This window comes from Pezoporus wallicus, unplaced genomic scaffold (assembly GCF_028554395.1).
Source record: "Pezoporus wallicus isolate ANWC-B61680 ecotype Strahan unplaced genomic scaffold, APGP_CSIRO_Pwel_v1 contig_642, whole genome shotgun sequence".
NCBI lineage: Eukaryota > Metazoa > Chordata > Aves > Psittaciformes > Psittacidae > Pezoporus > Pezoporus wallicus.
In genome coordinates, this window is record NW_026637470.1 from 1,164,745 (window position 1) to 1,176,408 (window position 11,664).

General features: G+C 39.2%; 1 protein-coding gene across 4 annotated transcripts in view; it reads left to right on the forward strand.

Annotated features, from left to right (window-relative positions):
* CCDC149 (coiled-coil domain containing 149) overlaps positions 1-11,664 on the forward strand; it is a 50,830-nt gene that overhangs the window by 17,379 nt on the left and 21,787 nt on the right. For all 4 annotated transcript variants that reach the window (XM_057405617.1, XM_057405618.1, XM_057405619.1 and 1 more), the window contains exons 4-5: positions 3,898-4,005; positions 10,448-10,564. In XM_057405617.1, coding sequence (XP_057261600.1) covers positions 3,898-4,005; positions 10,448-10,564 — 225 coding nt within the window. The remainder of the gene's footprint in view (positions 1-3,897; positions 4,006-10,447; positions 10,565-11,664) is intronic.

Here is an 11,664-nt window from a genome sequence, read left to right on the forward strand (position 1 = left end):
CTAGTGGGATCGTTGGCTATGGTTGTGCTTGATTTTGGTCAGAGGAAAAAACAATACGGGTGCAGCTTCTTAAGTGTAGTACTGCAGTGAAGGTTTGGACTGTGCCAAGTCATACTTCACTGCGAGGATGGTTGGTCACTTGCACAGGCTCCCCAGGAAGATGGTCATGGCACCAAGCCTGTCAGAGTTCAAGAAGTGTCTATAGGCAACCCTCCTGGTCATACAGTTTAGTTTTAGCTGGTCATGCAGGAGGCAGGACTCCCTGATCCTTATGGGTCCCTTGCAATATGAAATATTCTGTGATTCTGTGATACATGCAAGCTTCCATGACAGTTGGATGTAAAAAAAAATAGCTTTTCATGCTGCAGATGCTCAAGAATATCTGCTGGAAACTGAACGTTGCCAGAGGTGGACAGAGCTCTATAAAGGCTGTGATACCAGGCAGTTAATCAGACTCCAGTGAAGCACTGTTATTTAGTATTACAAACAGTTGCATTGTGAGAGGGTAGGAGAAACAGTTTCCACTGCTGTGGGTTGTTGCGGAAGCAAAATAAAGCAGCAGAAATGTATAGACCTCTGAGTCTTCCCCTCCCATTACCCACAGTTCAGAAATCTCTCTTCCTCAGTACTTTGGAGTTAGTTTTGAATACTGTGAGTGAAAGAAGTAAAGTCTGTGACAGTTACAGGAGTCTTTAAGGCTTCAACTAGAATCAAAAGAAACTGTTGAAGAAATAGAGTCTAGAGAAGATGAATTTGGCTGATCTTCAGACTGTCTCTGTTGCACAGGTAAATGATACAGGCTTTATTGTCAGCTGAAATAACTTGTCTTGAATTGCTAAGATAATTCTGTGTTTGTTCTATGAATATTGAAAAGAAATTGTCAGGTGGAAAAATGAATTGCCATTCTCCTTGCATAGATTGCTCCCCTCTCCTCAAAAAAATACATGCTTACAGATTCACGAAGCCAGTCTTCCATTGTTAGTTTTATCATCTTTCAGCCATATGGTATGTTTTCTTAGCTATGACAAAGAAATGGTACAAAGTCCAGGTGTCGTTCACCATGTCTTCTTGGCTAGTTCCCTTTAAGCCCACTAGAGCACTTTTGAAAATCCAGTATTTCTCCCTTTACCCATATTCAAACAAGGGCTTTAATGAGGTCTTGCCAAAACCTTTAAAACTTGGAACAATCTAAATTATATGTTGTATGGAACCTCTAAGCCAGGGAAATGAATAATTACTGGAGACTACTTCTGTGACATAGCTTGCTTGTTTTAGTTTAACAGAAGTATAATGGAAGCTTTACGTTAAGGAGTTATTCTGTTTTTAGCTCATTGTAATGCTCTTAGAATGCTTAAATGAGGCTGGGTTGTTTTTTTTTTTTGGTATCTAAAATTCTCTGTTTAATGTTCCCTCCAAAATCAGTATCTCGAATATAAAGGTTTTTGTCACATTAAGTCATTTATATGACTGACAAATAAAATTCAGCATAGAATTGCAATCCCAGAGAAATGGTTTTAAAGGAAATAAATTTGAGCAGGAAGATTTAGTACAGGCATGGTAATGCCTTTTCTGCGGTTGCCGAGAGCTGGGTTTTGACTACAGACTGCTAGAGTCCTGGTGGTATGGCTGTAAACACTGATTAGTGAGTTTGAGTTCTTCCCAGGTGTTGAAATTACATGTGCTATTGCATTAGGAGTTGTTCAAATTCATCATAAAAAGGGACTTTATAAGTTGAATCGTTTCAGAAAGGTTTGTGCAAATCATGTTCTTTTTGACTGAGTTTCTTTACTGAAAGTCACCTTTTTTTAACAAAAAGGCATCTGATCAGGTACTTCAGTTTAAATACAATTTCCTGCAAACAGGTTACTTGTTTTCTTTCTTTTAAGCAGCCATTAAGAAGTACCTCTCAAAACCGTTGATTGACTGTGTTCTGAAACTCCTTGATTGATTCAGTATATGAATATTACAATTTGTTGAACATGTACTAAAAAATGAACTCAGTACACCAAAGCACACTTGAAGAACCTTTTGCACTGCTTGAATGGTTGCTGTCTTGAAAACAAAACTAGAGGCAGCTTAATTTTGGCCCTATAATTGGCTGTTTACATTTTTTGCTATTACATTATTTTCCCAAATTATTTATTTGCAGTCTTTAGGTTTATCAGTAGTTTAAAAAATACTTTAATCTGTTCCAAAACTGTGGGAAACTTACCTTATTTTCTTCTGAACTTTTGAGCTTGAAGCACCAGAAGTACAGAAGCTTGTAGCAGTGAATTAGGCTTGTTGTTCATCAGATAGGATTACAGTTTCTCAAGTTATTTTTCCTGCTTAAAGTTTGAAGCTATTGTTGGTTTAGACCAGTGGGAATTTGAAGCCAGTGTCATCATATAGTAGCATACCAAAGTTCCAGTTGATGATAGTCTAATAGTTTAGTAGTCTCATCTTGCAAATGCCCAGATACACACATAGATATATGCATGTTAATATTCATGTTAATATATTCATGTTACTGGTTCTTTCAATTATAAAACAGGACGTGTTGAAATAGCAGCTGTTAGTAAATAAGGGGAAAAATTGCAGGAATGGCTATTAGATGCCTCATTTTAAATGTAAACCTCACAAAAACATCCTATGAGACTGTCAAGTGGTACTGAGAATGACTGGGTATAAGAGCAGGACTGAAAAAGGAAGAGAGAGATCAAAATAGAGAAATGGGATAGTTGAAAGAGAAGCACAGCAAGTAGGGAATCTAAACCTGAACCTAAAATATCAGGAAAAGGCTGGGAACAATCAGTTGATGTATTGACCTCAAACCCAAGGAGTCCATAGCTTAGAAATATTCACTTGTGGGGCTTTACAAAGTCATGCTTAGAAGATCTGAAAATTCTTTTTTCATTTCTTTTCATACTCTTCAGATTTATGGCAATGGATGACACACATAGCTGTCCATAGGCAATGTCTTGAAAGGCTGCACATTAGCCACTGTGATTATCTCCCTGAAGAGATATCAGTGGTAGGCTCTTCCTATGCTGGGTCAATGTTTGTGTATTCATGAGATATTTTTAGGATAAAATACAATCAATTTATCTGTAGTATTTACTATGATATTTTAAGATATCATAGATAGGAAAGGAGGTGATTGCATTTGGTTTTTTTTTTGTTAGCCATCAAAGTGTTGGAATTTAATTGTAAAATTATAGTCTAGACCCCTTGCCATCCTAACTCAATAGGTTAATGTCTATGGTAGCTTTTGACCTGGATTATTTGGGGGGGGGGGGATGGGGGGGAGTGGGGGGGAGGGTTTGTTTATTAATCTCTAGCTTTCACCTTTATTTTTCTGGATATCTACATAGTAGCTAACATCACATTTGAAGCTTTGTGCTACTAGATATCCATGGTACAGCACCATATAGGGGTAGGGACTCTGGCTGGCATCCTCTTTACTGGCTGGGAGTCTGCTCTAAGCACTGTAAGGGAGTTTAATTATGTAACAATTATTTCTCAGCTGTGGCTTTTGTCTAATTATATGCACGTTTAAAACTATTATTTTGGCAACTTTGTATAAATATTATCAAAGTACTCTGTATTTTGCTTTTCCCCCCAGCCAAGATACCAAGATACCAGAACTAGCATGGATGTTTCCCCTTTGTCTTGTTTGGGGTTTGTGTGCTGTTCTGGGAGTGTGCATGCACACATGCTGTATGTCTTTCCTACTATTATAGGAACCCTGGTGACTTTTGTTGTTATTTCTCTAATAAAGCATGAAGTCCGGGTACCAACAACAATAAAAGTAAAGATTGTTGGCAGATAAGAAGTAAGCCTAGGGTTTCTTCTCAATCACCACTTGCACTTCTCTCCATAGGCACTAACTTCTGACTGATATTTACTATTTTCTAGGCAAATCTTGCTCAACTACTGAGTGAGGCTCAAGATCGAAACAAGCAGCTTGGAGAAGAGATTAGAGAGCTTCAGCAGAGACTGGGAGAAGTACAAGGGGACAATAAGGTATTATAACTTTTGTTATCAGTAAACGGCATGGAATGTGCAAACTGGGTTGGAGTTTTGTATCTACTTCTTAGGAAAACAAATGAAACAATGGGTAACAGAACTTCTAGAATACTTTGATTACAGTAAATACTCAAAACAGTAGAACAAAAGAAGCTTGTACAGGATACGAGTAAGTGCAGTTTATTATTTTTGTATGCTGCTTTTGCTCCATTGTCTTTAGGTACGTATTTTGTACCTAGCCTTCCTTTAATGCTCTCAGACATTCTTTCTCTTTTTAATACAATTTATTAGTGGTATTTCCTCTTACAAATAAGTACAGATAAACATGTTGTCTTCATCATGCGATAATTATTTTTTTGTCAATGAAAATGCAAGATTTTAGTAGATTGTAAAACCAGAGGAGGCATAATTCTTCCCTTCAGAAATATGGAGGAGTTGATCACATATACAGTGAGCTTTGTATTAAGCTCTCATCCTATTACGCTTACATAACCAATATATTTTATTGCTAAATTTAGCGAGTTATATGGAACATTGCTCAAAATCTGCCATTTGGTATTAATCAAACTCCTGTTGTCTCTGTTAATTGAAATATTTAAACTCAAGCCAAATGTGTGTAACATTCACAGCTGGAGCTATATGCAAAAGTACATTCAGAACTAGTGAGAGATTGAATTTGAGAGTCAAGATGGTTAACGAAGTAAAAAATGAAACAAATAATGAATGATAACTTTCCTCCCTCAACTACAGCTTAAAGTTCCTGGATTTAAAAATGTGAATAAAAATGATGCAGCTTTTAATTCTTCAGATGTTTGTTTTGTTTTTGTTTTTTTTTCCATTTAAGTAAATTTTACTTATTTTATTTTAAACTGAAGTATATCGTGGTAATGAAGTTTTATTCATTATTTATCACAAAAGACTACCTTGAAGGTGTGTAGGGAGCTGGGAAAGGGTCAAGGAAGACCTGAATTTGTAGCATGCACAGCATTCACTGTCACTTGCTCAAGTCTTCAAAGACCAGCTTTCTCAGTGTTTCTTTTCATTTGCATGTTATTGTTTCAACTATATTACAGTGTAGAAGACAGTGCCTTGCAGTTCTTCAGTACCAATATTATGCCATACAGCCTTTCCCAAGCCAGTCCTGAACAGATAACAAGGGTTTGTAAGTACAAACAGAACACAAAGGTAGTAAAACTATGGCATATTTAAATATCAAGGTTATGTACCTATTCCAGTTGCTTATAACAATATAGTCTAGGTGACACAGAGCCTACTTTTCTGTGCTTGAACTGGCTTTGTTTAGATTTGCCTCTGTGGGTTCACTTGATATTAGCTGGTCATCTTTGTAACATCTGTATTCTCAGCATGAATTTAAAATCATAATCCTCACAATGACTGGAAAAATACAAAAACAGGTATTCTGCCCACCATGCCTCTTTCCTAAAGGTGCAGAATAGTGCATCACTAAATAAAGAGGGGGAGGAAAGGACAGCATCAGACAGGGATTAATTTAGACTAGGATTTTCATTTTTGGAACACATTCTTCACTTTCCTAGTAAATGAGAAATAGAGCTTATTTTAGTCAGGTTGCTGGGTATTGAAGTGCCTAAAAAAGCATTGCTGTCTCTCTGAGGGATTTAACACGCTCCTCCTGTGTCAGATTTTGCTTCCTCCTAGCTTCCGTGATAAAATTCTAGGCTTGTTCCCGAAGCCATTCTGTTCTGCTCATCAGTTCTCCTGTACTGGCAGCTGGGTTACTTCAGGCACTGGAGTCCAGATAATGCATGGTATATACAAAAACAAAGAACTATAATAATTTGCTTGTTCTTACATTTTCCCCCTGCATTCTTCTCTCTGCTTTTTCCAGAGTGAGGGAGGGCATCATGCCCAGCTGGTCTACGTCAACCTTACTTCTGGCAAGAGATGAACAAACAGCTGCTTTTGCAGCAAGTGAAGCTGCTTATGGATGAACAATTCTGCCTGTGTCTGAGCAGGGGTGACTCATACAGGCTTTGTCACTGGGTGGCAAGAGCTTTGTAGGACCAAAAAAGAAAAAAAACCCTTTAAATATCACACATTAGCTCTTATTAATAAGGGAATGTTTTGATGCCTTGACTTTAGTGTTTGCTGCTAGTAGGATACAGTCACTTGGATTAGCAAGAAGACCTTAAACTAGTGACATTTTACGTGTTGAAATCACATGAAGTATGCCATTAGTTAGCAATAACAAATTACTTGCATTTGGCTTAACTGGATTGGTTTTTTCCTTTAATTTCAACTAGAATTCTGTGGGCACTGATAATTTTTTTTCAGGCAGTTTCTGGAAGGATTTGTTGCTGCAGTTTGAGAAATACAGCAGTAGACTGCAGCGCTCCACCAACAGATACCTAAGACTATTTATTTTTATGATTGATCACAATCTCTTATCAACTCTGACACTATGAAGACTATTCTGTGTTTATGATAGTTATTTGTAAACCTTTTTTCTTCCTAATGTTCTGGCAGCCGTGCTTGGAGAACAATTACTGAAACTTAGGAGAAGATAGTTAGGAAATCTAATTCTCTCTTGTAAAAGGGTAAAAATAGAAAGTGTAAGAGAAGCTAGAGGCTTCTGGAAGAGTAGATGACTCAGTTACCTTCAGTTGAATGCCTACCCACACAAATAAATGGTTTTGTAAGCTGTCGAGGGCAGTGCTAAGAAAGAAGAAGATGCATGGAAAATAATGGCTGCTGTGTTACCGACAGTTTGTTATAAGGCAGACAATCATTCCTGCAGCAGCAGTGTGAAATGTGAAATGTGGTGCATATGTCTTGGCAGAACTGGGACTTAAAGTAGCAAATTTGCATAGTTCTGGTCCACTTTTTAAGATTTTGTAGACACCGTGGTGAAGACAGTTGCTGTCACTGACTGCCTAAGCACAATGGTTTCTTCCTTCCACAAAGAATTTACTGGTTGTGCTTGCTTCCCTTTCCCTTCTGCATGTTTTATTGCGAGTCAGGAATGTACAGCTTGGGCCCAGGCATTGTTTGTGGACTCCTAGCCTGCACAGCAGCTATTGCAGTGAAGCCCATTTGGGGCATTGTTGGGCTGTTACAGAGTTGCTGTTTTATAAATCATTATTTTAGTGGACACTGATTAAGAAAAAGCTGTGGTATTAAAATAATAAAGACTAGTGGCTTGCAGCACTGGATTGTTTTGGTTAACAATCCATGGGTTCTTGACAAACAGGAGCTATCTCTGATAAAGTGCCATTAATTTAAATCCACTCTGCTGTGGCTGCTGTTCACAGAATCCCAAGGGATAGCGTTAACCTGTTTTCTAGCTGCAAAATAAACTTGAGCGTTCTTTTCCTCAGTGATTCCTGAATGACTGAAATAAAAATACAGCAGCCAGAGGGCAGGTGTATAAAGTTTATAACAAAGCACTAATATGTGAAATAAACCCTTAATGCTCTGGCATAACACTTAGTGTCTCTTTGGGTCACAGCATTTTCAGGGGCGATTTTTATGGCAGGTGGTGCTTCCTCATGAAACATTCGCAATGCAGAATTAAAGGACTTGGCCTGTTCTGCCCTGTCAACTCCCTGATTGGCCAACTGTCTGCAAGAAGCACTCTGTTGTTTTATGGATTGGTATTTTACTTTATGTATGTTTAGAACGCTTTTTACTGGCTGAATTTGGATTCCTGAAGCATTCTTTTCATCAGACTTCATACCTTTTTTTCCTTATTGTTCTCTTTGTTTCAAAATCAGTAGTAAATTGAGAGTTCTCCTTTCATTGGCAAACTCTTTGACCTTGCAAATAATAATTGCTTGAAGTTATAATTGCATTTTCTGCGTCACCCCCTCCCGGGCTGGAGGAGAGCTGCTCATAGTGTATGAGTCACAGCTCTGATCCAGTTCCCAGCCTGGTGCCGAGCGTATGCAGAAGTTCTGCTCTGCTGCAGGCACTGGAGGCATTAGTAAAGTGATTTTCCCCTTCCCATTTCCAGTTTTTCTGAGCAAGATTAAGTCCTCAAAATGTTACTTACATTTGTTTCTTACTGCCTCTGTCACTAGCAAGAGATTCTAGAAATTGAATTAATCTAGCTGAATTTGTTCAACATCTTTGTCGGTGACATAGGCAGTGGGATTGAGTGCGCCCTCAGCAAGTTTGCCGATGACACCAAGCTGTGTGGTTTGGTTGATACATTGGAGGGAAGGAATGCCATCCAGAGGGACCTCGACATGCTTGTGAGTTGGGCTGGTGCCAACATTATGAAGTTTAACCACGGCAAGTGCAAGGTCCTGCACCTGGGTCAGAGCAATCCCAGACACAGCTACAGGTTGGGCAGAGAACAGATTCAGAGCAGCCCTGTGGAGAAGGACTTGGGGGTCCTGGTTGATGAGAAAATGAACATGAGCTGGCAGTGTGTGCTCACAGCCCAGAAAGCCAACCGTATCCTGGGCTGCATCAAAAGGAGCGTGACCAGCAGGTCAAAGGAGGTGATCCTGCCCCTTTAGTCTGCTCTCGTGAGACCTCACTTGGAGTATTGTGTGCAGTTCTGGTGTCCTCAACATAAAAAGGACATGGAACTGTGGGAACAAGTCCAAAGGAGGGCCACAAGGATGATCAGGGGACTGGAGCACCTCCTGTGTGAAGACAGGCTGAGGAGGTTGGGGCTGTTCAGCCTGGAGAAGAGAAGACTGCATGGAGGCCTCATAGCAGCCTTCCAGTATCTGAAGGGGGTCTATAGGGATGCTGGGGATGGACTATTTATTAGGGACTGTAGTGAAAGGACAATGGGTAACAGGTTAAAACTTAAACAGGGGAAGTTTAGATTGGATATAGGGAAGAAGTTCTTTACTGTGAGTGAGGTGAGGCACTGGAATGGGTTGCGCAGGGAAGTTGTGAATGCTCCATCCCTGGCACTGTTCAAGGCCAGGTTGGACAGGGCCTTGGGTGACATGATTTAGTGGAGGTGTCCCTGCCCATGGCAGGGGGGTTGGAACTAGATGATCTTAAGGTCATTTCCAGCCCTTACTATTCTATGATTCTATGATTCTATGAATTAAAGCACATTACTATACCTTCTGTTCATCAGCCTTTTAGTGTTAAAAAAAAATAACATCCCAAAGCTATGAAGCCATTCCAGGATTTGCTAATTGCCTTTTTGATTGACTTGTTTTGATAAGGAAATTAATAGGAATTACATCTCCTAGGATCTCTTCAGCCTTACTGTGCCGTGGTCTGTACTTTCCCTGTGGGGACAGGGAGATGTAGTTTGCCAAAACCAGTTACTTTTGGGGGCACAGCTTTCTCTGAACAAGTGAAGTGCTATCAGAGCAAGTTGTACTAGCTTCAGTGACTTGCACTGAACTGGAGCTGAAATAAGTGGCAAGGATGATTTTGGTAGTCTGTCTTGCATCAGCAGGATTTTAATTGGCACATTGCAGCTATGGTGACTGGCATCCCATAAATACCAAAGATAGATTTTAATGTACAATCTTCTACTTCAGAAGATTGATTTTTTTCTAACTCTGCAATATAATGATGTACATTAATTCCTTGGTGCAGTCAAAGATACGGGGAAGGTCAGGCTGGTTATTGTGGTGGGTTTCTCTAGTCTCTGTGAAGCTCCTATAAATGAGGCCATGGGGAGGCAACACTTTTGCCTTGTTTTACTCAGCATAAACAACTGTAAATGCTGAATGCCTTATAGACTGTTATTTTAATGCTCCATGATTCTTAAAAGCTAGTTGCTTTTTGCTTTGGATATCAAATATAACTGTGTATTAATTCAAGTCAGGCTGTTTTCTGCAGTCACAAAGTTCATGACTTCATTAGTTGTTTAGCATTTGGCTAGGTCTTTCTGTTGTTGGCTTATTTTTTTGTTAATTCATGTTAAAATTAATTAACTTTTGTGAGTAGATGAAAAATATAACGCACAAGAAAATGTATTAGCAGCTGTTAACGCAAATTCTGCACTGATGTGGCACAGTGGGGTTTTAAGTGGTATCAGAAAATGAAGCTGAGCAAGCCACTTTGTGCCTTTTTATTCTTAAGTAGGAGATCTCTGCTGCAGAGAGTTCTAAGATTTACATCCGAAAATGGCTTTCTGAGAATTCTCTAGTTTTAGTCTGACCAGGATTAGATCCTGTCGCTCCTTAAAAACATTGATCAGGTGTCAGTGTTTATTTGGTTTTTCATCTTTGTGTACTCTGGTGACTATTGTTGCAGGGGCTAATTCAGCTCCCACTGATGATTTGCGTGTTTGGAAGTTTTCACTGAGAACAAGATTGAGCCTTCAGCTCAGAAAATTCCCTCTGGTTTAAATAATACCAGCTGTTTGGCCCAGAAGAGATGAATTCTGTAACAGCTTTGCTCTTCCTAATGCAAATGTACCGTGATGCTATAGCCTGTGTTCTCTTGCTTACCAAATCTGTTTTTGTAATGTCAGCTCCTTCGAATGACAATAGCAAAGCAAAGACTTGGAGATGATGAAGTTGGGGCTCGCCACTTTGCAGCACATGAACGGGAGGACCTTGTTCAACAACTGGAGAAGGCTCGAGAGCAAGTAATAACTAAATGGGCATATATTGTTGTGTTTTAAAGAGCTAGTGCTGTCACAAGTAAATTACTGCTTCTGTTGTGTTTGGAGGGCTGGTAGCTGATTAACATTGCAAATAGTGGTGAGGATGTTGGGATTTTTACTGAAATAGTTGTTATTAAGCACTAACTTAATCATGCATGCATGGTTAGAGTGACTTTCCTACTCCCAGGAATTTCTTCTCTAGATTATTGGATCTCCCCTTTTTATAATGTGCAGCAACAACTTGTGACAATTAAATATTGTCGATGCATGTTGATGAAAGAGACTTATTAATGAAAGCTGTTACAAGTATTTAACACAATATGTGGTGGCTAATGCAACTCCCAAAGATACTCTCCAAATCAAATTGTCTGTAATAGTGCTGTTAGTATCCTCTTCCTCCTGACTCTTAGCTATTTCTTTGTCTTTTGAAAATTTCTTGCACCATGCCTCTTTTCCCTGCCTGTATTAATACTGTGTACCATGCAGCATCCAGTTCATCAGACTGCTTCCCTAATCCTGATAGATAACTTTCTGTAAAATTTTGGGTGGCTCTGTTCATGCATTCATTCCTACCAGTTCCACCCTGAATAAGCCATTCTGTAATCCAGGAGAAGGTATATTTCTTGTTTTTCAGTGTTCACTCGAGTGCAGTGCTACTTTAGCTTGCCAGAAGGACTGTTGGCTGCACTTGGTCTTCTTCCAGTATGATTCTCCCTGGTATCTCTGTTCCCAAGCTCACGTTCTCCCTGTTCATCATCTGGCCTCTTTTCACATGGTCTTCTATTTTCCTTCCTGACTTACCAGTGTTTCCTTAGGTGCCAGTGGAGACTTCTCAACTCATTGCAGACTTTTCTCACACTCTCTGTTTCTTCCTCTTGGAAGTTTGAAGCTCTTTATTCTTGAAGGAGCTGCACGCCTTCACCTTTTTGCTATAGCAAAGCTTACTCTCTCAGCTCCATACTGGCTTACTTTATACTTTTTGTAGTTCTTTTTCCTGTTCTGTGGAACTTTATTGCTGAAATTAGTACATTAGTATATATTCCCCCTTACAGACTTTTTTTATCATCTTCCAAATTTGTGAG